The sequence below is a fragment of the Dromiciops gliroides genome, chromosome 1 (assembly GCF_019393635.1).
Source record: "Dromiciops gliroides isolate mDroGli1 chromosome 1, mDroGli1.pri, whole genome shotgun sequence".
NCBI classification, from domain to species: Eukaryota; Metazoa; Chordata; class Mammalia; order Microbiotheria; family Microbiotheriidae; genus Dromiciops; species Dromiciops gliroides.
This window is the reverse complement of record NC_057861.1, coordinates 319127927-319154167: the sequence shown is the minus strand read 5'-3', so window position 1 is coordinate 319154167 and position 26241 is coordinate 319127927. Positions and strand designations below refer to the sequence as shown.

The 26241-nt window shown below is 38.4% G+C and overlaps 2 protein-coding genes across 2 annotated transcripts in view; one reads left to right on the top strand and one right to left on the bottom strand.

Annotated features, from left to right (window-relative positions):
• Nucleotides 1–683, top strand: part of KATNAL2 (katanin catalytic subunit A1 like 2) — a 127984-nt gene extending 127301 nt beyond the window's left edge. Inside the window, exon 16 of the mRNA XM_043976232.1 lies at nucleotides 248–683. Within this exon, the coding sequence (XP_043832167.1) occupies nucleotides 248–387 (140 nt within the window). The 3' untranslated portion in view covers nucleotides 388–683. The remainder of the gene's footprint in view (nucleotides 1–247) is intronic.
• Nucleotides 684–7362: 6679 nt separating this feature from the next.
• HDHD2 (haloacid dehalogenase like hydrolase domain containing 2) overlaps nucleotides 7363–26241 on the bottom strand; it is a 42431-nt gene continuing 23552 nt past the window's right edge. The window contains exons 6-8 of the mRNA XM_043987497.1: nucleotides 17333–17549; nucleotides 13494–13557; nucleotides 7363–10792 (exon numbers count right to left, since the gene is read on the bottom strand). Coding sequence (XP_043843432.1) covers nucleotides 10689–10792; nucleotides 13494–13557; nucleotides 17333–17549 — 385 coding nt within the window. The 3' untranslated portion in view covers nucleotides 7363–10688. The remainder of the gene's footprint in view (nucleotides 10793–13493; nucleotides 13558–17332; nucleotides 17550–26241) is intronic.

Here is a 26241-nt window from a genome sequence, read left to right as displayed (position 1 = left end):
GCACTATATAAATATTACATAATGTTTTGATAAAGCTACATTTAGGTCACCTTTGGGTCTGGATTTCAGAGGCTAGTCTCAATCTCACATTAAGAATTTCCTTTCCTCCTCTATTTACTTTGTGCTTTGCTGCATTAACCATTAAGTGTACTACATTATGTATGCATCACATTGATAGAAGGCCTATTAGCATTTCGACAGCATTGATCAACATCAGGTCGATTATTGTTGTTATGTTTTTATCTAGAGAACAGCAATTTACATGCCATCCGGCTGGACACCGTGACTACCGCAGACTTTCTGGATGTCATGGCCCACACCAAACCTTCTGTCAAGAATATGATTCAGAAATATTCAGCCTGGCAAAGTGACTACGAATCTGTCTGAATTAACCCTTGCCCCTTCCCCACCGTCCATAGAAGACACCAAAGGGATAAAGGGGCTATTGCTACCACTTTTATAAGTGGGACACATTGACTGACTATAGAAGTGAAAAGGATTCATTCATTTATTGCAAAAGGTCTTATTTTAGAAAACTTGAGTTTAGTGTATTTTCATGGGAAATCTGAGATGCCTTTTACATTTTATATGATAAATAACAAGATATTGTAAAATCCAATTATATGCGTGTAATATTGTTTGTCTTCTACAATACAATGGAGATGTTCTCTCAATTTCCTTGCATAAAACTTTTATGAACAATTTCCCACATTAGTTTTCTTTTTTAAAAAACCATTTATTTAATAGTATTTTGTTTTTTCCAATGACACATAAAGACAATTTTCAACATTCATTTTTTTGAAAGATTTTGACTTCTAAATTTTTCTCCCTCCCTCCCTCCCTTCTCTTCCCTTCCCCAAGACGGCAAGCAATCTGATGTAGGTTATGTACCCACATTAGTTTTAAGTGTGATCCAGTATCTTTATTTTGAGGGAGAAGGGTCAAATTAAAAAGCCTGTGTTAGTACCACACAGTTGATCTTTGCAGGATTCTGCTGAAAGCTGAGTCTGGGAGCTCATCTGGCAGATGATATTTTAGTGAGTAAAAAGATGAACACTAAAGGAGTCAGTCACCCAATATTATTGTTCGAAATTTGTGTGGCTCCCTGTGGGTAAAAATAAAGGCAAAAAGGTCCCTGCCCTCAAAAACCTCCCATTCTAATGGGAGTTCTAATGGGGGTTCTAAACCTTTCCAATTCTAAGACAATGTGTAAGTAACTACATGCATACACACTATAGAGAGAGTACAGATAGACTGGGTAGAGGAGGACTGAGAGAGGGGAGGAAGGGAAAGGCTTATTGCAGAAGATGCAATTTGAGCTGAACCTTGAAGGGAACCAGGGAAGCAAAGAGGAAGGCATGAGAGGCACAGCCAGCGAAGAGGCACTGAGTCAAGAGTTGGAGTGTTATGCCCCAAGACTAGCAAGAAAGCCTGCTTGAGTGGGCTGGAGTATGGGTGGAGAGGAGTGAAGTGTAAGATGCCTGTAAGACCTCTGTTTTAGGAAAATCACAACTCTCCATTCCAACCCATCCTCCACTAAGGTGCCAAGGGGAGAGACTTGAGGCAGGGAGGAAAATTAGAAAGCTATTGCAATAGTCCAGCCTGGAGGTAAGATGGGGGCCTATACCAAGATGGCAGTTGTTTGGGTGGGTAGGAGACATATGTGAGAGATGTTGAGAAGGTAGGATAAGGTTAGACAACGAACTAGAAATGTGGGGTCAGAGTGAACAGTTAAAAATGACACATAGGGTTTTTTTGTTTTGTTTTGTTTTTTTAGTGAGGCAATTGGGGTTAAGTGACTTGCCCAGGGTCACACAGCTAGTAAATGTGTGTTAAGTGTCTGAGGCCGGATTTGAACTCAGGTATTCCTGACTCCAGGGCCGGTGCTCTATCGATTTCGCCACCTAGCTGCCCCGACACATAGGTTTTTTTTTTTCTTTTAAAATATTTATATTTATTTATTGATTTACCACCTTACATGTAAAAACAAATTATAACATTGATTTATAAAACTTTGTGTTCCAAATTTTCATCCTTCCTCCCTATTCCCCCTCACAGTCCTCTTCTAATCTATTAAGTAGTTTTTTTTTCTCTATTGTTTTTAATTCCTGGGGGAATGTTGCTGTTAAAGTTCTTGACTTTATTTATTTTTGGTAATTCCCCAAGGAGTTATTTTTTCTAGTTTACATTGCCATCAAGCTCTCTATGGCTCTCATAGAGCTGACAACCTCTTTCTCTTGGCTCTACCCCAATTTTAGCAGTGGCATCTCTAAGTTTCATTAGTCTAAGGGCTTATTGATTTCTGAGTTTTGTAGAAAATTAGAGCAATATTAAGATAGCAGTTGGTCCAGGAGGGTTTCTATATGCATTCTATTGTAAAGGATGAGAACAAGAAAATAATAATATAAAAATATAAGAAACAGAAGCCCCTGCTTAGGTAAAGTCATGCTGTCAAAACCTGCTTACATAGATGTTTCTTATGAATAGATAGATCTCTTTACTCTGAATTCCCTGTCCAGCTCTTTGTTTCTGTTCTTGCTTATTCCCCTGTAGCCTTACCAAGTCTGCCTACCCTCACCTCAAATCTCTTCCCTCTTGCTTATACCTCACACTTTCTCTTGTCTTGCCTGTAGTGCTGGCTTCATTCCTAGGTTTCATGCTGGTTACCCACTTCTCAGTATGGAAGATTCCCAATACTTGATCTGGGAGTAGTCAGACTTGATAGCAGTTTTCCGACACATAGGTTTTAAGCCTAGGTGATTGAGAGGATAGTAATGCTCTTGATAGGAGTAGCAAATAGTAATAGAAGGGGCGGCTAGGTGGCACAGTGGATAGAGCACCAACCCAATTACCTCACTAAAAAAAAATAGTAATAAAAAATTGGGAAGATGGAATGGAAAATAGAAGATGGAAAGAAAGGAATGGAGGTGGGGGGAGTGGACATACTGAGTCCTATTTTGGACATATAGGATTTGAAATGCCTTGCTCACATCCAGGTCGAGTTGTTCTAAAAGCTTCTGGTGATAGTCTCTAATTAATCAATCCCTCAACCCGTCAGTTCTTTCCCAGCTCAGGTCATCTCCCCTGCGCTGGCCACTCTCTCTTCTTTTCCACCATTTTGACACCTAGATGAAGCAGTTCGATACTATGCTCTGGAGTTCCTTGGCTCCTTGTCATATCAGGCTTCAGCCTTAGATGACTCCTACTATTCTCCACCTTGGTCCCTATACATGTGCTGCTGAATGGAGGTGGAGAAAATAATACAGCTGTTCTGACTGGGTCCACTACAAATTTTCTTGACTCCTCTGCAGCCTTTGCTACTGTTGATTATCTCGTTTTCTTGATACTTTCTTTTCTCTAGGTTTTTGGAACATTATTCTCTCCCAGTTTCCCTCCTACCTATCGTACTACTCCTCAGTCTCCTTTGCTGCATCCTCAGCCAGGTTATGTCCTCTGACTGCAGATGTTGCACAGACTCTGTCCTTGGTCCTCTTCTCTTCTCCCTCTCTGTCACTTCACTTGGTGATCACATCAACTCACCTAGATTTAATGACCATCTTACATCTACCCATCCTGCCCTCACCTCTCTGCTGACATCCGATCTTGCGTCTCCAAATGCCTTTCAGACATCTCCAACTAGATGTCCTAGTAGACAAATTAAACTTAGCAGCACCAAAACGGAGTTATTTTTCCCCTCTACACTATCCCCCACCTGGTCCTATAACTTCCCTATTAATGCTGAGGGCCCCACCATCCTCCTAGACCCCTAGGCATCCTCCTTGTCTCCTCACTATCTCTCATCCCTCCAGATTCAGGGTCATCCAATCTCACCTTTACAACATCTCTCCAACATTCATCCTTCTCTCCTATATTTCCAGCTCCTTGGTGAAGACCCTTATCGCATTGTGTTTGGACTATTGTAATAACCTGCTGGTGGGTCTGCCTGCTTCAAATTTCTCCCTACCTCAGTCTCTCCTCCATTCAGCCCCCAAACTGATTTTCCTAAAGTGCAGGTTTGTCCTTGTCATTCCCTATTCAGTAAACTTGTTGCTTCCAGGATCAAATATAAAATATAAAATCCTGTTTGACATTTGAAGCTCTTCATAACCTACACCCCCTCTCCTCCTTCCAGTCTTCTTATATTTTACTCCCCAACATGTATTCTTTAAAAAAAATTTTTTTGGGGGGGTGAGGCAATTGGGGTTAAGTGACTTGCCCAGGGTCACACAGCTAGTGTTAAGTGTCTGAGGCCTGATTTGAACTCAGGTTCTCCTGAATCCAGGGCCAGTGCTCTATCCACTGTGCCACCTAGCTGCCCCCCAACATGTATTCTTTAATCCAGTGACAATGGCCTCCTTGCTGCTCCATGAACAAGACACTCCATCTCTTGGCTCTGGACATTTTCTCAGCCTTTTTCCTTTCTTATCTTCACCTACTGGTGTCTCTGTTTTCCTTTGAGTCCTCTTAATTCTAGAGTTTTCCTTTTTAAAATTATTTTCTATTTTTCCTATAGCTTGTTTGTACCTATTTGCTTGCTTGTTGTCTCCCCCATTAGATTATGAGCTTTTTTAGGGCCAGAACTGTCTTTTGCCTGTATCCCCAGAATTTAGCATAGTGCCTGGTATATAGTAGGTGATTAATAAATGTTTATTGACTGACTGGTGTGAGACTGGAGTTCAGGAGACAAACTAGGGCTAGATATATAGATATGGGGATCATTTGCTTTTTTTGTTTTGTTTTTGTCGAGGCAATTGGGGTTAAGTGATTTGCTCAGGGTCACACAGCTAGTAAGTGTTAAATGTCTGAGACCACATTTGAACTCAGGTCTTCCTGACTCCAGGGCTGGTGCTCTATCCACTGCGGCACCTAGCTGCCCCTAAACTACTAATGTTATATGAAATAGCACTAAGAGTATAATTTAAAAAGTTAAAAATTTTGTGAAATGAGATCTGAACCCTTTAAAATCAATTGGGGACCAACCCAATGCTCATGTTCTTTCCTGTAATATTCATCTCTACACTTCCTGGGGCACACTTCTTCTAACAGCCACACCTAGGATGACACCTGCCCCTAAAGACTTCTAAATTTCACTGGAGCTGAGGAGGTGTGGTTTGGGGGAAACAACACAGCAAATTCGGTCAGAGGATCTGAGTTTGAGCTCTACCTTTGTCATTGACTACTTGGATAACCTTGAACAAATCAATCTCTGTGCCTGATTCCTCATCTGCCAAATGGAGATAGCAGTTGGACTGTCTGCCTCAGGGGAGTGGTGTGAAAAAAGCACTTTGCAAACCTCGAAGTGAATTATCATGATCATTATTGGATTTGAGGTTGCCTGTACAAAGGGCACTGGACTTAGATCCAGGTTTTACTTCTATTACCATAGGCAAATCACTTCCCCCCTCTGGGACTATTTTTTATCAGTAAAATAAGGGAGTTGGATTAGGTAAGAGGGCCTCAACTTTTTTTGTGTGTCATAGATCCCTACTCAGAATAACATTTTTAAACAAGATTACAAAGGAAGCCAGATCCCAGTAAAAAATTCACAGACCCTCTGAAATCTTTACACAGACCCCTTGCTGGATCCCAAATTAAGAACCAATGGTGTAGATGACCGCTAAGGCCCATGCAATTCTAACACTGTATACCCATGATTCTTATGAGTAAATGCATGAGTTTTATGTGCATGAGGAACTATGTCCGTGAAAGGAATTTGGGTCACACAAGGACCTTTTTTGCTTTCATGTTGGTGCTTGTCTGTTTTTAATAGGTAAGGTTGCCAGTCATAACAAGCAAAGTATTCCGGCAACTTTTATCATCTTCCACCTCTGGGTATTCTATACGCTGCCCCTATCAAGAATTCCTTCTCTACACATATATTGTAGTGGATAGTGCTGGACTTGGAAGAAGGGAAGACCTAGTCTCTCCTACTACCTGGGACTTACTGGCGGTGTGGTCAAGTCACTTTAGCCTCTGACCTAGAACCAAATGACGTGCCTGTGAAGGATGATGTAAAAACCATTATTGGAGAAGCAGCACAATGCGATTGAGGACATTTGACTTTGCAGCACAGGGCCTGGATCCTAATCCTGATTTTATTACTTACCATTAGTGTTCTTTGGGCAGGTAGGTGGCTGGCCCTGGAGTCAGGAGGACCTGAGTTCAAATCAGACCTCAGACACTAGCTGTATGACCCTGGGCAAGTCACTTCACCCTGTTTGCCTCAGTTTCCTCATCTGTAAGATGATCTGCAGAAGGAAATGGCAAACCACTTCAATATCTCTGTCGAGAAAGCCCAATTCCTGTCTCCTGACTCCAAATGCAATGCACTTTCCATCGTATTATGATGCTTCTCCAACCTCTTGGTCTTTTCCCTGACACATCCTGGTACAACAAATGGCAAGGAAGAGCAATGCCACTCGAAAGTCAGTTTTGAAGTCTTCATAATAATATGGGTTGAGTGCCCCAACAGCTTCATTAAAGCCCTCAGACTGTAATCTGGGGGCAGCCTGCCTGAGTCTGTTAATGCTGCAAAAGTGAAGTTTAGCCTTCAAAAGTTTAGCCCAGGGAGGACTTCCAGTAGACATTCCTGTTTCCACAGGTATGAGAGATCAGACTTGTTCTGTTTTATCTTGGAGAGCAGAACTGGAGTTGAGTTTAGGCCTGAGGGCAGCTAGGTGGCACAGTGGATAAAGCGCCAGCTTTGGATTCAGGAGGACCTCAGACACTTGACACTTACTAGCTGTGTGACCTTGAGCAAGTCACGTAACCTTCACTGCCCCCCCCCAAAAAAAAAGTTTAGGCTTGACCTAGACACATGCTAAATGGTGATGGGTTCCCCTTCCATGCAGCTCTTCCAGCATAGGCACAATGACTCTTCTTGGGAAAGGGAGGGCTTCTTGTTTGGGCATGGGTTTGGCTGCATGACCTCAGAGGTTCTCTCCAACTCAGATTCTGTGAAGTCTGCAGTGGGTCCCCATGTTCAATCTTAAAAATGGCTTGCCAATTTTGATATGCAAAGTAGAGCCCAACAGATGCCCTACATAAAAAAATGTTAATGTTCAAGTGTGGTTCATTGCTAGAGGCAGTATTTTTAGTGAATTAAGTTTAGTGCTTAGACTATGAATTATTCTCTAGTGTAGTCGCCTGAGGATTTTCAGACTTGTAAGATGGTTCAAAGCCAAAATCAAACAATGGAATTAAAGTTATTGTTCATATTTTTTATTTATTTTAATTCAATTTTATTTTATTTTCAATTCCAAATTCTCTCCCATTCCCCCAGCACTGAGAAGGCAAGAAAAACAAAACCCACTGCAAATAGGTAAAATCATGCAAAACAAATTCCTTCGTTAGTTATGTTCAAAAAAAAAAAAAGGAAAAGGAAATATGCTTCCATCTCTGCAGACATTTTTAAGAATCTTGACCAACCTTCAGTCTCACTTTTGAGAAAGTAACAGTAAAAAATCCCCAGAGGAGCTGCACAAGAAGAATCCCAAAGGAATTTAAAAGCTCCTAACACTTGCTTGGTAGAATTATCATCTTAAAAAATGAAGTGAAGCAGCCTTCTTAAACCTACTTCTTATTCTACTTTTCTTCTAGTTATTTAGAGGAAGAAGTCGTCTGTGTGTGTGTCTGTGTGTAACCTATACAAACAAGGTATGAGGTTTGTTTTGATTAGAGATACATATATATGTACATATAAGCTCGGGGTAAAGTGGGAATAGCACAGCAACTTGGGGATTTGAAAATCATTGCTTTGATGACGCCCAGATGATGACAAAACTTCCTATCAATTCTTAAACTTCTCAGCACCCATGTGTTCTGGGCACATTAAAGACCCAGGTAGCAAAGACTCTGAGTCCTAGAAAGGACCTCAAAAATCAATTTCGTTCAACAAAACTCTATCAAGCCCCCATTGGTCTCAGGAGACAAAGGTGGAAAACAGTCTAATTTCTGTCATGTTTACAATCTCATGAAATTGCCATTTTTTCTTTTTTTTTTTTAGTGAGGCAATTGGGGTTAAGTGACTTGTCCAGGGTCACACAGTTAGGAAGTGTTAAGTGTCTGAGGCCGGATTTGAACTCAGGTACTCCTGACTCCAGGGCCGGTACTCTATCCACTGCGCCACCTAGCTACCCCTCAATCCCTTTCTAAAGGGAATGTTTATGGGATTGTGTCAACATACCAGTTTATTCAAACCTTAGGAGTCTTCAAAGATTATGGGCACCCTTGTGAATGTCTTTTGGTATTTTCTCACTAAAATATTTTTCTCATTTTTTTCCTCATGTTTGGCCTTTTCTTCAGTGGAAATGGCATTTAGCTGCTCTGAATATCATTCATGCTGAACATGCAGGCTATAGCCCATATTTGCCATGTTATTTGCAGAAAAGTATAGCGATAAGCTCTTCAAAAACCAATAGAGAGGGGGCAGCTAGGTGTCGAAGTGGATAAAGCACCGGCCCTGGAATCAGGAGGACCTGAGTTCAAATCTGGCCTCAGACACTTACTAGCTGTGTGACCCTGGGCAAGTCACTTAACCCCTATTGCCCAGCAAAAACAAAAAAACAAAAAAACCAAAACAATAGAGAAAATTGTCCTCATGCCCAGTTCTCCCCTCATTAGAGCTGTAGTATCACTAGTGCTTCTTGCAAGAAACCGATCCTAACCACTCAACCCACAACTTCACCCATCTCTGAAGGTACATAATTCTTTGTTGTCCACACTGCAAAATCCATCCCAGATGCTGGCTTGTGCTGTGCTCTAATTATGTGTTAGTCTTGCCTTCTCATCCCAGAGAGCAGGATACTTTTCTGTATTCTCTAAAGTACTTAGTACAGAGCTGGGTATTTAACAGGTATTCAACTACTTAATTGGGGTTAAAAAGGCAGGAAGAACCAGGTTCTTATGGGCACGCAGCCAAAACAGCAAATCTTGCAGCAATCTGTACTCAAATGTGCCTAAGAACAACTGCCATGGTTAGAACCCTACCCAGAATGACTAAAAATTGGTCACTTTTACCCTTAGAGAAGTTTTGGGTATTTTTCCCCACTGAAATCACTATGGGATTAAGCATAATTTCTGCTGACTGTTTTGGGTGTCAAGTGAATTCTAAATATTCAGACATTATGAACAAGATTCCCTCCTCCCCACACCACACAATTGTAGACGGCCTTGGTGCTGACATGCACACACTACGGGAAATCCAGACTGAGGCTCAGAGCTTTCCCCTCTTGAGCAGTGTTTCTCCTGCTTTAAAGCTGAGTGAAATCAGTCCAAAGGGCAGAACAACCACCCTGGCAGTTCCCAAAACATGGAGGAAGATTAAGGCAGCTGATTGTCGTCTGTGTCCCTAGCGTATGCTTTCTGAACTCAGGCTTTCTGTGGTCTATGATATTCAAGTGGTGTTTGGTGGCCTGTGGAAAAGGACAGAAGCCGCCCATCTCAACCACTCCAGCCTTATCCAAACCCACTCTCGATGAAGAACCAAAACACATAGCTCATTAACACCAATGAGTTTCAATAAGGTGAATGCTATGATGATGTACAATTACATTCTAATAATTTAATGCCCAAGAGCCCTGTACAACAACTGCAAAGGACGGGGATTATCACAGTATGCAAATGTGCTAGGGAAATCATTACCAGCTTAGGCCCCTTCATTTTGGTGGATTTAACGTGAGAAGAATGATCCATGCTAAATGACAGGATTTCATTTTACAGCTGTACTAACCAAGTACATAAACGCTTGAATATGTCCCAGAAGCTTCGAAAAGATTTTTCCCATAGTGTTAGAGGGAAAAATAATGAAATCTTACAAATGTACAGTTAATAGGACCCTGGTGGACAGTAACTTCAAAAATGCATGGTCTATAAGACATTAAAGGCTTGATTTTAGTTTCTGCACTGTTCCTGTTAATAACAATGTCTAATTAAAACATCTGTAAAATACTGATAGTTTTAATTTTACATAAAATTTCCAAAACAACTGTTACACAGTATAATAGGTATCTGCAATGAATAGGTTATTAATGGTAATATTATTTTAAATTAAAATCAGGCTCTAAATTTAAATTAGTCGTTTCTGGCTAATGAAGAGAAAAAAAAAGTCACCCATGATGGGAATAATACAGCAGATAATCTAGTTTTCATCATTCGTTAAAGCAAATTCACTTGATTGCTTGGTCTAAGGGATAATTCATTTTACTTCCTACATGTTTCATTTGCTTCAAATATTTGATGGATTTCACAGTTGCAATCAATACTAAAACTACAGGCTGGTGCACCTTTCAACACACTGTTTTATAATTTAAAAAACTGATTCAACTTTACTCATACACCGAATACTGCCCCCTCCCAAAGTAATAGTTAAAAGACAAGCAGAGTGCCATCCCTGTGGTGGATTTTCTCTCTCAGGACTGTCTAATCTGATGAATATTTTAAAAGGAATGGCATAAAAATTTCAGCTTTTGTTTCTTTAGGTCTTATGTTTACAAAATAAAATAAGAAGGATTAGCAAGGTTTAGTAACTGGCTGAAGTTCAATACCTTTCCCTTTAATGAATGCACAACAAATGAGGGTTACAACGGGCCAGGGCCTGTTTCTGTATATTCTGGCCCAATGAGTTTTCAAAGATGAATTCTGGGAAGTAAAAAGTTACATTTCAAGTTGTTTCAGGTTGCTATCCTTTCTTATAGTAAATGTTGTAGGATGTGGTCCACAGCATGTGGGAAACTCTCACAGGTTAAGTAAGGAGCTGGATTAATTTTCTCTTCATCTGCTGTTCGATATTTCCCTGAAATGAAAGTAAACAGAGCAAACAAAGGCAGTTGCTTTGGACGTTAAATTAATTCTGATCCTAGAGCACCTGGGTCATCATAGAACCTTTTCCCCCAACCACTGGAGAACCAGAAGGTAACTATCTCCTACACAAGATTTTATGGGACTAGGAGGTAGTTCAAAAAAGCCTCACTTTCAGCATTCTCAGAGCTGCTCTACCATGCCAAATGATAAAGATACTGGATTGCTTTATGGCAATATAAAATTTCTGTAGCTGCCAAAACCATTCCCCCTACCCCAACCCCATTTACTGTAAAGACAAGAATGATCATTAAATACTTTTAAATTGGGATCAAGAAAAGTCACAATCACTGCTTCCTCCTTTGTAAGAATGGGAATCAGGGTTGTGGGATGAAAGACTGTATATAAAATACTACATAAATGTGAGATGCTCTTCATCTCTTTGTTCTACTTATTCTCAGTTCCCAACCTGTCTTTTCCCATAATTCCTTGCTCTTTTAGAATCAACAGTACGATACAGCAACTGACAGGGGGAGAATGCAATCTGAAGCGACAGATAATGTACAAATGAGAAGGTCCTAGTTGGGCTGTGGCCTATCCTGGTCAGACTACATTTAAGGTATTATGTTAGGGTCAGGAAAGGCAATGAGAAATCCAGAGGAGGGCAACCCAGACTGTGAAAATCTTCATGCCCTATAAGATTAGGATCTTAACAATAGGGACTATGCAGTAGCCAGATGGGCTACCTTGGGAAGTAATGGGCTCTCTTTCATTGGAAGTATTCAACCAAAGGCAATAAAGTGTAGTTAGACTTCCCTTTTCAAGCACCATCTGAACTAAATAATGACTGAAGTCCCCTCCAACTCCTGAGATTATGTAACAAGCTTAGCTTCTTCAATCCTAAAACAGGAATCCTTTCAGAGTATTTTGCTGTTCTTTTGACTAACCTTTGAACTCCTCTGTAGAAAGCCACAAGTAACAGAATGTTTATTTCAAATTATGTGGTAACCTGGAACCGCAATAGTATGATTTCAGGCCCTTTCAGTCAACCCTCAATACAGTATCATGAAATAAACTGGAGGATCACAGACTTAGAACTGGAGGAGACCTTAGAGGTCACCCAGTCCAATGTGGAGCTAGCGGACAGGAAGATCCAGGCACACAAGTACAAAAACCAGATGATATCTTTGGGGATTTCCTAAAGTGTCTAAGAATAAAATGGTGAGAGGCAACAATGTGTAAAGGATAGCAAGATTATGAATTCAGACATTTTACTTCATCCTTTTTGATGAAGTTAAAGAAGAGGCGGAGGGGACAGGAATGCCATTGTTGGAAAGGTACCTATAGTTTGGAGTAACAAACAAAATAAAACAGCAATCGTGACACCAACCACCAGTTCCCTACACAGAGAAGTAAAGGAGGACCTTGGAGAAAACTTGGCACTACTGTTACAAATAATCTGAAAGTCAGTCTTAGATTACTGAACAGCAGAACAAAACTACAAACTTTTTAATCCTTGGCAGAACAGTGATTTTGAATATTGGAATGTAAATGCAATGGCCTGAACATCATCTTAGACAAAACCTATTTTCTTTACCTTGGAGCCAATGTGGCTTCCCAAGGGGGTGATTCTTAGATTCTGTTTGTTTGTTTTAAATCTTCTTTCATTTGAACAGACATATTAAGTGGTCTTATTATCACTTCATGTAACTAAGCAAACAGCAGATCTATCCTCTAAGATGGCTGTGGAAACATTAATCAATAGCCTGGCTTTGATAATGAATCTTTGACAGATTTTCTATAGTTACTTTCTGCTAAATTTATTAATTCTCAATACAATAGGATATAAGATAAATTACTGGGCCTTACCTACTGCCTGTTTTTTCTTCATCCACAAATTACTTTTAGTCAATTAGGTTCTATAGAGGAAAACTGTATTTGAGAAACCAAATACATCTGTGATACCTTGGTCTCAGGCATCTGAATTCCTACTGTTTCCCAAACTTTTCTTTACTAATCATAAATAGGCTGAAAGGCAAAAAGAGGACTGAGAAAATGTTAATATTAGGAATGCTGAATACTATACATTAGATTGTTTAAATGGCCAGCACCCACGCACTCACGCAACATGCACACCCACTCTTTGTTTTTTGGGGTTTCTTTTGGTGAGGCAATTGGAGTTAAGTGACTTGCCCAGGGTCACACAGCTAGTAAGTGTTAAGTGTCTGAGGCCAGATTTGAACTCAGGTACTCCTGACTCCAGGGCCGGTGCTCTATCCATTGCGCCACCTAGCTGCCGCAAACCCTCTCTTAAAGGAACGATTATATTGTCACTATATATCATAAAACACTGTAACCAGTGGTGAACTGATCTAATCAACTTGAGATGGCATTGGAAGTGTCCAGAAAGCAAATGTATTGAATTCTGTATGTAAATGAGTGACTAGAGATCTCATAATTATCATTACAATGAAGTCCCTAGTACCCTGGAGAACTTAAGTGGTAAATGTAAACCCTTTCCCTATAGGCTTCTGTCCATTGGGAACTTCCATGTGCATTTTACTTCTAATTGGAGGCACAAGGAAAATTAAGGTCTCCTGAAGGCTTTGCCATTTTTGCAAATAGGTAGTTTTGTGGTCCCATTTTTCCCCTTATGGTATTGCCTAGAAGGGCAAGCAGAAGTAAAAGATACATACCAGTCTTCACCAAGATACCCAGCATGCCAATACTCTGAGCTCCACCAACATCATCTCTGCTGTCCTGGATAATATAACATAGAAAAATGTGGTCACTAGTCAACACACCAGCATCTCTTGCAAAAAGTCAACATAGAAAAAGAACCCACAATCCACCAACTAATATGAAGATAAGCACAGTGAAGTGTAAGTACTTATTTCCATGCAGCTACAAATGAAATGAGGTATGATTTACACTTCATATATAATGACTACTATAATTGCATCCTCTTCCACGAAAAGGAAGTAAGAGAGATGTAAGACAAAGTAGCCTTCCAGCTAATATTCTGAAAACAGATCTGTGTCCTGCAAAGTGGGGGAAATGTTTAAGGATTGGAAGAGGCATTATAGTAACAAAATTGTCTTGTAAGGCACAGAGACCATATTTACTGAACTTAAATGTTCTGTCTTTTCAGAAAAAAATATAATTTTTCACATTAAAGCATAAAATAGAAAAAAATAGCATTCCTCCCATTTTCCCCAGCTTCTAAAGTTATTAATCCAAGGTAACACAGCAGTCACTAATTGTGTTTGATTTTGAAGGAAAGATTCCAGCACACAGGTTTGAGATTCACATGATGTATTTTCTATGAGAGGACAGAGACTTACCTTCTCTGAAAATATTAGAACACCAAAGATGCTCCTTCCCTCAGAATATTAAAATGCAGGATGGGTTTTTTGTTTGTTTGTTTTTAAAGTGAGGCAATTGGGGTTAAGTGACTTGCTAGTCACTAACTAACCTACCATCCAGAGCTCGTGCTCTGCTAGTCTCTCTGAGAGATTTACTATGAAGCTTGAATGAGGAAATGTAGTGCTTTGTCAGTAGTTATTCTTACTATTAAGAATCCAGGATTGCTTTCACAAGAGGCTTTTAAGTTTTTAAAATATATTTCCATAATTCACCTTCATCAGAGAAATGCAAAGCACTTAAACATGTAAACCATTAAGTGCTAGCTAAGGGTCACACAGCTAGTAAGTGTTAAGTGTCTGAGGCCGGATTTGAACTCAGGTACTCCTGACTCCAGGGCCGGTGCTCTATCCACTGTGCCACCTAGCTGCCCCTAGGTTTTTGTTTTTTAGGCATAGTTGAAATATAGTGCAATTCTAGAGCTAGGGGAATAGTATAAAAAGTTGGCTTCTAAAGGTGTCATCAGGTTATGTGATTCTACAACTCAATAACAGATAGCAGAATTCAGAAAATGGAGGACTGGGAATTGAGAGAATGAGAATTAAAATCCCAACTCTTCAAGTGACTTCAGAAAGCAATTTTATCCATAGCCAATTACAAGAAGACAAAGTAATAGAGAAACCAAATGGTGTACTGGATTCTGGTCTCAGTTTTGCCATTAATTACCTAAATGAGATTGGACAAGGAACTTAACCTCTCGACTCAGTTTCCTTATTTGTAATATATGGGTAGAGGGATAGGGTAGAGTAGAATAGATGAACTCTAAAATTTCTTACAATTCTATGATTCAAAATTGGGCTAACCCCACTTGCCCCCAACAAAGCAGGGTCTGATAAAGATATTAATCAGCAATGTCCTAGAAAGAACACTAGTCTAAAAGGACTTAGATTTAAACTCTGAATCTGTCATTTATACAATGAAGACAGTGCCACATGCCTTACCTACTTCACAAGATAATTATGAGCATAAAATGAGAGTATATGTTATATAAGTATTTTGTAAACTGTAAAGCACTATGAAAATGTCAGTTATTATTATATGACATTCTATGCAGAAATTAGAATTCCCCAAACTTCAAGGATCCATTATTTTGCTCCTTCACAATTTAATTCACACTTCTTAGTAGATGGTTTGCAAAAACTTCTGTGGATGAAAAATCCTATCACTTGGTAGCCAAACTTCTGGGAATGATGAGCTCCCCTGAACCTATGGAAGCCGATACTTGGGCAACAAATAATTAAAAAACCTACCATCCAGAGCTCGTGCTCTGCTAGTCTCTCTGAGAGATTTACTATGAGGCTTGAATGAGGAAATGTAGTGCTTTGTCAGTAGTTATTCTTACTATTAAGAATCCAGGATTGCTTTCACAAGAGGCTTTTAAGTTTTTAAAATATATTTCCATAATTCACCTTCATCAGAGAAATGCAAAGCACTTAAACATGTAAACTATTAAGTGCTAAGGTTAGTACTGCAATGCAGCATAGAGTGCCAGGCCTGGAGTCAGGAAGACTCATCTTCTTGAGTTCAAATCTGGCCTCAGATACTTACTGTGTGACACTGGGCAAGTCACTTAACACTGTTTGCCTCAGTTCCTGATCTGTAAAATGAGCTGGAGAAAGAAACGGCAAACCACTCCACTATCTTTGTCAAAACAGCCACAAATGGGGTCACAAAGAGTTGGACACAACTGAAGAATGACTCAACAACAAATTAAGTTCTAACATTTATAAAGGCTTTAAGATTACAAACAACTTTACATATTACAACTGTGTGAAGTAGGTGCTATTTTTATCTTCATTTTACAAGTAAGAAAATTGAGGCTGAAAAAGATTAACTGACTTGGGTCTGATCACAGAGCTAGAAAGTATCTAAGGCAGAATAAAAACTCAGGCCTTCCTACCTCAAGTACAGCACTCCAGCCACTAAAAATCAAACTCTTTCCTACATGTGGAATGACCCTAGGTTTATTTTTTTTTAAATGTAATGTTATTTCTTTCAATTAACAACAAGTGATTTCTCTCTCACATGCCTCTCATATTTGGGGCAGGGGTGGGGAGAAGAGAGGAAGAAGGAAGAAAAAAAATCCTTGTAACAAACATGCAAAATCACAAAAAAAATTAATTTCTACATTGGTCATGTCCAAAAAATATAAATCATAATCAGCACCCTACATTTGCCCCCATGTGAAGGAGTGGGTAGTATGCTTCATGATTAGTCCTTTGGAGGCATGGATGGTTTGCCACTGCACTAAGCAGAGTTCTTAAGTTGTTTGAGTTTAAATCCATTCATATAATATAATTTTTTTGGCCATTCTCCAATCGATGGGTCCCCCTTACTCTGCTGTTCTCGGTCACTACAAAAAGCTGCTATTAACTTTTTGTATACATAAGTCCTTTAACTCTTTTTAAAAAAATCTTTTCTGAATATAGGTCTAGTAGTGGCATCACTGGGTCAAAAGGTATATACAATTTGTAACTTTGGGGCATACTTCCAAATTGCTTTCCAGAACGGCCACACTAATTCACAGCTTCAATGGTGCATTAATGTGGCTGTTTTCCCATAGCCTCTCCAACATTTGTCTTTTCCTCTTACTCATTTTACCAGTTTGATGGGTGTGAGGTGGAACCCTGAAGTTTCTTTGATATGCATTTCTCTAACTATTAGTGACTTAGAACATTTTTTCATATGGCTTTTGATAGCTTAAATTTATTTCTTTGAAAACTGCCTGTTCATATCCTCTGACCATTTATCGAAGGGAAATCAAGGTTTTTAATAACAACTCATATTTATCTAATTTTGAAGGCTTATAACAAAGGACTTAAAAATATACATTTATGTATATGAATACATATTAAATATAAACATATGCATATATAATGTATATTTGAGCTTCACCATTTTCTATGGAACCATTAGAAACCTTAAAAACTTAGGTTCTGAAAACCATTTGTCAATAAAACAAAAACTACTTTGGATCAACAAATATTGTACATTATTTTAATTATGTCAACAACTTGAATTATTACCATATATGTAAGGCGAGTGGTAACATTTACTTTCCTAAAGTAGTTATTCTAAACTAGTTGACTACAATCATGGGACATTTACTTACATCTCCAATCATAATGACTTCTTCTGGTGCACAATCAATGCCACGAAGAGCTTCCAAGAAAAATTTTCCCTCTGGCTTCCCCACCACTATGGCTTTGGTGTCCGTAGCATACTCCAAACCAGTAACAAATGGCCCAGGTCCTAGGGCTAAGCCATCTTTCCTCTTATAATATCTGGCTTTGTGTATTGCTATAAGAGGAGCACCATTCAGTAATAGCCTAAAAAGAGAAGGAAAAAATGCAAACTGACTTTAAGAAGAGTTTGACAATGCCACACAGAGGGATTTTAGAGAAATAGGTAACTCTTTATTAACATTTAACATCTTGTCCGTTAATGAATACACAAAGATTTCAAGAGAAAAGATTGCTATGAATTACAGTCATGGATGCTTTGAAAAAAGGTGACAGATTATTAATCTGGGATTGCTTAAACCTTTTGCCTTTAGTGGCTTCAGACAACTGAGTTAGATCACCAAAGAAAGACCTCTGGGAGAACTGGAACTCAAAAATATTACTCAAGGAAGAAAGCTTAACTTAGTTATTAACAAGACGGGTAGTTTCAGTCTTTGCCGAGTGGCATATGCAGGATGATGATAAGCCTTTTATAAGCTAATATAATTTTTTTTGCTTTAGTAACCTCTTTCAACTAATATCTAAAGTTTTTGTGAACTGAGGTTTTTTTTTACACAATGATTCAGCATTTCTTCTTATTCAGAAATATTTTAAATGCTTAAAAAACCCCTCCTTTTCTGATCCCAAATTTAATCTTTATTTCTTCTTGCTTCTCCTTAGCTTTTAAAAAATCCTATAATTACTAACATTATAGAAGTAACATTATATGCCACCTGTGTATTTTTCTAAGGTTGAATTTGTAATTTAATGTTATAATCCTCTACCTTGAGACCCTGGAGCCAAACACAAAAGATGATAGAGGGTCCTGCTACCAGTTTGATAGTCAAAACCTACACTCAACTCAGGATCCTACCTACCTACCAACACTGAGCTGAAAACCTGCAACCAATCAAGTGCACTCATATTTCGGTCCTCCCCACTCCTGGTAATGAAAGGAACAGCTTTTTAACAATCACATTCATATATTGTACAAGAGGGGAAGAGAACTTTTATTTTTTATTTTAAATTTTATTTTGAACTTTTAACTTTTAACCAGTATAATACATGATCTCATTAGTTTAAGTTATTTTGAGTCATTTACTTAAGTCAAAATATTCAGTATGCTCAGCATTTAAGAACTACTCAGATCTTTTCCTTAATAATTTTTAGTAATTAAGTACTCAACTATCAAACTGCTAAATTATTTTTGTCAGTGGTCTCAAGACTACCTTCCTGTGGGAGATGCAGAATTCAGATCTTTGTGATTAAATATTTCATTAAGTACAAACCAATACCAATTACCATGCCCAAGTGTTAGTTACAATGCACCACATTACTACAAATGGCTCATAGCACAAGAAAGATCCTTTCCTACTATTCAAATTCAATCACTGATATGAACAGAAATTTATTTCTTAGGAGAGGTCCTATGATCCAATTATTTAAAAGTCTAGCAAAGCCACTGTGTTTGCCTTAAAGAACCACAGCTAATGGATAAATCACCTCCCAGCGTCCTTCCCTAGCTCCTTCCCCCACCCCCATTTCCCATTCATTTGCTCCTCTGCTGGGGAACTGGATTTCTTTATGCAACAGACCTCAAAATTGCATTCCACTTATACAGCTAAACTAAAAACATTTGATTTAGCTTTGTAAATATTTTATTATATATTAACTGGGGAAAGGGCTTGTAAGTTTGATTGATGTATGTACTTAATTCCCAGACAGTATTTCAAAGCCTTCCCTGGAAGGGGTGAAGCTGTGGGTTGCTCTACACTACTCTAAACGGGAACTGGGCCTACACTAGACTGCAGGATGTACCAGTCTCTCAGTGAAATGGTTCCTGCTCCTATCAATCTTTCTTACAGTATATATTTTGTTACATTTACACAGAGCCAGTACATTAGAGTGGATTAGAAATTAAAACCTATAGACCTTTGATACAAAGCAAATATCCAGATGTATATCACAGTACTTAAAAGTGTTTCTAAAGTAATATTAAGGTTGTTTTTGCAATTGGAAAGACTTACCATAGAAACTTGAGATTTCCTGCCTAAGTGGAAGCACTTTTGGAACACAAAGAGGGAACAAAGCAGTCCTGTCCTGAAAGTCTAAAGCAGAAAATAGCATGAAAAGTCCCCACAACAATTTTTGTTACTGTCTACAAAAAATTTAAAATTAAAAATCACTAATGATTTAGAGTAAGGTCGGCTGCTTTGGTACCAATACCAAGGACTAAGCATGTTGGTTTAAAGATATATATATATTTTAAATAAAATTTTATTGTATTTAAAAATGTAAAACCTGTTCTTTGCTCATAAGCAGGCAAGCTGGCTTGCCAAACCTTGATTTGGAGGAAAAAGAAATGAAAAAACTAGGATCAGTTAAGAGACATGTTAACTGTTCTATAACTGATCAGGGGCCAAGGCAGAACTAGAACATTCAGGTCTCAACACCTAGTACTTGGTTCTTTCCACTACAGTGGAAAATGGAGCCAGCTTGTAAATGTCAGGAGTTCTGACCCTAAAAGCTATTGGACTTTACTTAGTAGGAGAGCAATACAGTCTGATCTATCCCTTAAGAAAATAACTCCAGCAGTTGTGTGGAGAATGTTCATCCGTTTTCCTTTCTATCCCTTTACACTCTTAACTCTTCATCTTCTGATAAAGCATTTTGATACAATACAAAGTCATCCTATGTATAATCTCAGTATATCTCATGGTTCATGGTTTGGTTCACCTCCTCCCCCCCCCCCAACTCCAGTTTTCTGCCACATTTCTGCCCTCTAACAGTTTTGTTATAAACAAGTTTTCAGACTGTAAAAAACTATCTGTATAGTACTTTGTTTTTTTATTTTCCTTCAATAATAAAAATTTTATTAGTTTGGTTTTCTTGCTACCACCCTCTTTCCATTGGGGAAAAAAAGTAGTAAAAAAACCCCAAACCCTCTTACAGCAAATATGCATAATCAAGAAAAATAAGTCCCCCAACTGGCCATGTCAAAACACTTTGAGTCCATTAGCTTCTCTGACAAGAAGTGGGTAGCCACACTTCATCTTTGGCAAGGTATGTCACTGAATTAATCAGAGTTCTCAATTCTTTTAAAGGTTTTTTTTCTTTATAAGGTTATTGTCAATGTATAAATGATTCTCCTAATTCTGTTTACTTTATTCCATATCAGTTCATAAAGGTCTTTCCAGTTTTTTCTGAAACTCCCCATTTCAACATTTCTTATGGTACAGTAACATTCCATTCTATTCCATTCCCATACTACAATTTAAGATATTCTCCAGTAGGTGGGCACTCTCTCAGTATCCTCTTTTTGCTACTTAGAAAAAAGCTGCTATATTTTGGGGTGCTTTCATTTTAATCTCTCTAATTACTAGTGATTTGTACCATTTTTTCATATAGATTTTCTTCTGAAGAGTGCCTATTGATGTTCTTTGACCATTTAATTATTGAGAAATGGCAATTAGTCTCATAAAATTTTAATCAGTTCCATACACACACACACACACACACACACACACACACACACACACACACACACATCCTGGATCAAAGAAACTTGCTGCGAAGATTTTTTTCTAAATGTTTTTAATTTTTAAATTACACTGGGTATTGCTTATTCAGAAACTTTTAAATTTTATATAGTCAAAACTGTCCATTTTAACTGTCTGTGATCTTCTATCCTTTATTTGGTCATCAGCTTTTCCCCTATCCATAAATCCAAAAGGTAGTTTCTTCCTTACTTGCTTATGTTCCCTTTTATGGCTAAGTCATGTATTCATTTGGACTTTATATTGTTATATGCTGTGAGATGTTAGCCTATACCTAATTTCTGCCAGACTGCTTTCCAATTTTCCCAGTAGTGTTTGTCAAATATCGAGTCACTATCTCGGTAAGTGGGGTTTTGGGGTTTATCAAACACTTTGCTACTTGGACAATGCTTTGTTACTTTTAAGCATATGCCTCCTCTGAAAACTTTATTAGCTATTTTGTTTCAAAATGGCAGTATAAATCACAAATTGAATGTAAAATGTAACTTGAGCAATTGCTATATAACAATTTTTAGCAGCATACTAAATTAAAGAGACAAACACAAATTATCAAACAAACTGAACTGACATAATAGATAAAGCTGAAAAGCATCAAGGGAGGCCCACACTGTCATTTCAACATAATCTTGTGGCAGCATTTTTTTTCAAGGAACATGACACAAGAATGTTCCTATTCTCATTCTGCCATCAAACAGTGTGGCCAGCTGGCAGCCCAAAGCAAGGACCCAGGTCCAACCAGAACATGGTCTGACCCTAAGGAGCTGTGATCAAACAGAGGGTGGACAGACATACTGCATCATTCTCATTTTACAAAGTCCATCTTGGGACTTGTCTCCAACACTCCCATTCCATTAACTTCCTCTGGGGGACCTCTCCACTCCTCCGACCCCACCTTCTAAGTGAGACACTGGCTCCACTGGGTAGTTCTAACAACTTAGAAAAATTCCAGTCTATCTCAACATACTTTGCCTCTCCCCAAATTCATCATGGCTGCCTTTCTTGGGCAGTCATGGAATAAGAGCCAAGTGATCATGGAATAAGAGTTCAATCTTTTCATTTAAAGTGGGACACAGTGAGTAAACAGAATGAGCAAACATGGATTCATTGTTACAGATTGTAGATCTCACTCACATAACCCTCCCCAACCCACCACTCTCCCAAACTTCCCTATGATTGTCAAAGGGCACCACTATCCATTCAGTTACCCAGGTTTACAACCTCAGGATTATCTTCTACCCCTCACTTTGCTGATTATACTACCACATTTCTTATATTCGTCCCTTCTCCATTCACATAGCCCCCACCCTAGTTTGGGCCCTCATCACCTCTCACCTAGACTATTCTGATAGACACTTTAGTCATTTTTTTCCCCTGGAGGGCAATGAGGGTTAAGTGACTTGCCCAGGATCACAAAGCTAGTAAGTGTCAAGTGTCTGAGGCTGGATTTGAACTCAGGTCCTCCTGAATCCAGGGGCAGTGCTTTATCCACTGGGCCACCTAGCTGCCCCCCCACCCCAATAGACACTTGATTGGTTTTCCCACCTCAAGTCTCTCCCTTCTTTAATCTATCTTCCACACAGCTGCCAAAGTAATTTTCATAAAGCAGAGTTCTGATGTCATTCCCCTATGCAATAAACTCCAGGACCTATAGATTCTTAGGATAAATTATCATTTCAGTTTCATCTCATCCGTTTAAAATGCCTATTTTTAATTTTGTTATTTATATTATGATTATTACAGCAATACTAAAGTACTTAAAATAAGGAAATTTCATATATATATATATATATATATATATATATACACACACACACACACACACACACACACACATATACATATATGGGGTGCACATCCAAAAATTTTTGGCTGATGGGAGTATGTAATTGAAAAGTTTTTGAAAAATCATTGCCAGACTACCCTGCTATTTATTAGTGAATGCAATTCTTTACTGAGAAGCCTGTTGAAGGTATTTTAATTTTCAGTGAAGATAAAGACCTGCTAAAAAGAGGAGATTCAAAGAGATTCTACATTTAATTGGAAACAAGGAGCTTTGCTCATTCTGAGATTAGTCCTGGTTACGGTCTAAGATGGCTATTAGGCAACAACAGACAAAATTTCTTTTATATAATTCTGTGAAGTGAGATGCAGTCACTAGAACATTAATTTGGGGCAGCAAGAATTGCCTTAACAGGGTAGCAAAACAATTTCAAATGTTGAAGTCAGGGCAATGAATTTCCTGGAAACTTGATTCAGTTCTATTATATGATATTTAAATCTGCACATCAAGTTCTTCTAAATGCACAAACTGATAGGATATTTAAGAAGCTCCAGCTCTTTATAATGTTAAACACATTTCCCATTTCTAAAGTGTTTTATTTTCATGATATGGGCTTTAATTAAGGATAAACTATTTCAAAGACTGAGTGGCATTCAGCACCTAGAAAAAGCAAAATGAAAAAACATTTCTCGTTTGTGTACTGCTACCAAGTTTTCTGGAAATCCTAAAGCCCAGGGCCTTCAATGATTAAGAAAGAGTAAGGAGTCTCCTTCAGAAATTCAGTAATAGCTGTAGCCTATATTGTTGGCTTTGTTCCAGTTCCCTTTCTCTCCTTTTCTTAAGAGGGTACATTAGAGCAATTTAACTCCCTACCTATGCCCTGATCCCCAGGGAAAGGGAGCAGAGAATGGCTTGAACAATTATTCAAAGTGGGCTTTAATAAATTAGCACATTTCTAAAAATGAATTTTTACACATTTAAATGTGTAATCACTGTCTGATGACATCTTGATGAAGACCCTTATAATTAAGAACTCTATCTGCAAAAACTTAAGCATTTTTCCATAAACTATTTTTACAACTCCAAAAAAAAAGCCTCCAAGGTTCCCCCCACCAAATACAATCTATTTTTATGAGTTTGACTTTTCTTGAACTTTAGAAACATGTTAAAATTCAAGGTAGTTTATTTTCATAGGTTGTATCTCTTAATTTTCAAAACCGCATTCATTTATATACCTGATCTATCAAAGAGAATTCTAAGTTTTTACTTTTTTCTGCATATTTGGCTCTAACAAGGTTGCTAGATGACAGAAATGAGGCAGAAAACTAGAGGTGTATATGGGGGGACCCTACCATGACAAAGAGATATACTGAGATATACTTGGGATGACTTTGTATTGTGTCAAAATGTTATCTTAGAAAATGAAGAGCTGAGAGTGTCAAAGAACAGAAAGAAAAAAAAAGTTAAAAGACAGATTTTTCCTAAAGAGAAGCTTGTACATCTATTGTATACCTATTATTTCTTTGCTGACTACTTAAGGATGAGCTAAGACATTTTTACAGCTAGTAATCTTTAAGTAAAGCTGCAGAAGAGCTTCCAATTATAGGAGCTGGATTCCCAATTAAGTAGCTAGGTTCAACCTTTAGTCAACTTTACCAAGCACTTTGAAACATAAACTTAACACAACAGAGAACAATGTTGGGAATTATGGTGCCGTGCCCATAAATTCAATCCCTGAGGGTCCCAAAATCAAGAATTTATGGTTCTACAAACCCACTTTTGCTTGTAAATGACCAAAATCCAGATAGATTGTTATTTGTCTTTTGAAATTATGTTTCTCCCAGAAAGAATTATTTTGTGGCTCATGACAGTGAGTTGTGCAGACAAACCTCACTTCTTTAAAAAAAAAAAGGTAAGAAAGAAAACACTCTTCTCTTTTGAAATATTAAATAGGAAAAGCTGGATGGAATGGAAACTTACAATCCATTAAGAAATGCTCTCTATGACTCTTAGGTTGTATTTGGAAGTTTATACAAAATAATATTGAATCAAATCCATTCTTTACAACTGGCTCATCTCCCTTCTCTCTGACTTCCACCCACCTAAAAGCTTACAATCTTGATTCTTTAAAAATAATTAACTGCTCTTAATTCTCCTCAAGTATCTAAGACAAATATCCAACAATTTACAAATCCATTTTTAAATGCAGAGAGAGGCCTACCCACTAAATACACAGTAAATAAGATCCAATATAATTTATAAGGCTGGAGCACATGCCCAAAGGTAATATGCCTCTAGGGCTAGTATTTAAGGCAGAAAAGCAATGAGATTTAGCACCTAATTCTGATTCTCATAATCAACCTGAATAGTAATTTAACTAATCAGCAGCTCATTTCAAGTGTCTATATTTGCCACACACAATTCAAATAGCTGCAGTCATTTGTTGGGAGGTATATTCTCTATGGAAACATCAATATGCAAAGAAGGGCAAGACCTCCGATCCTTGCTGTTAACTCTGCACACAGCTGTTAAGTGCATTTGTGAAATTCGAGTTGACCTATAAGTGCACTGTAATGCTTTAAAATGTAGCGTTTTAAAAATCAATATGGTTGGGAAAGTGTACTAATTAGACAGCATCCGAGCAATTAGAAAGTCAGTATTAAGTCAAGATACATTTTTATTACCATGAGGCTACTATGCAGCTAAGACACAGACCACCCATTTCCTATTCAAAATGTCCTTCCCAAGTTGCAGGCTAAATTCAATCAATACCTTCTCCTTGAATTTAGTGGTTAAAGAGGTGAATAAAAAAGAGCTGGCTAAGTCTGATTCTGAAGTAAGAAATAAAGTGCTATGGCCCAAGTTAGTGTAGTTAGAGATGTCTGAAAATAATGGAGGGTAGGGTAACCCTCGAGGAAGCCCAAGAGAAGGACCTTTAGAATAGACTAAAACCAGCTTCACACAACGTGGGGTGTAACCAGAATAGGCAGGTGGTAAATGAGGAACTCTAGGTTACCCTTTTTGAGCAAAGGGTCCTTTCCATAGCAGGCAAAGGACAAACTGTGAATGGATGCAGCAAGGCAAAGATGGTGTGGCCAACTCTTTTTTCTCCTTCACACAATTAGAATCACTATGAGCTGAGGAGTCTTTAAAAACCAAGAAGAGAGAAGGGGCCAAAGGCCTGCTAGGCCACTCCCTATTTTTCCCTATGAGTCTTGGACAATCAAGCTGTCAATGTAGCCAGGGAAGACAATGGGCATACATAAAGTAGACACAAAAAGACAACTAGGGAGGGGAGGGGAAAGAGACACTAGTAGCTGGAGGATCCGATGAGCCTCTTGATTTGGGTCTTGAAGCATTCTGAGAGGGGAGGGAAGGAGAGGGGGGAAGGTGGGAGGGCATTCTTGGAGGAGGAATGATGAGAAAACAGGAGGTAGAGTGCTGTGTTTGAGGAACAGTAAAA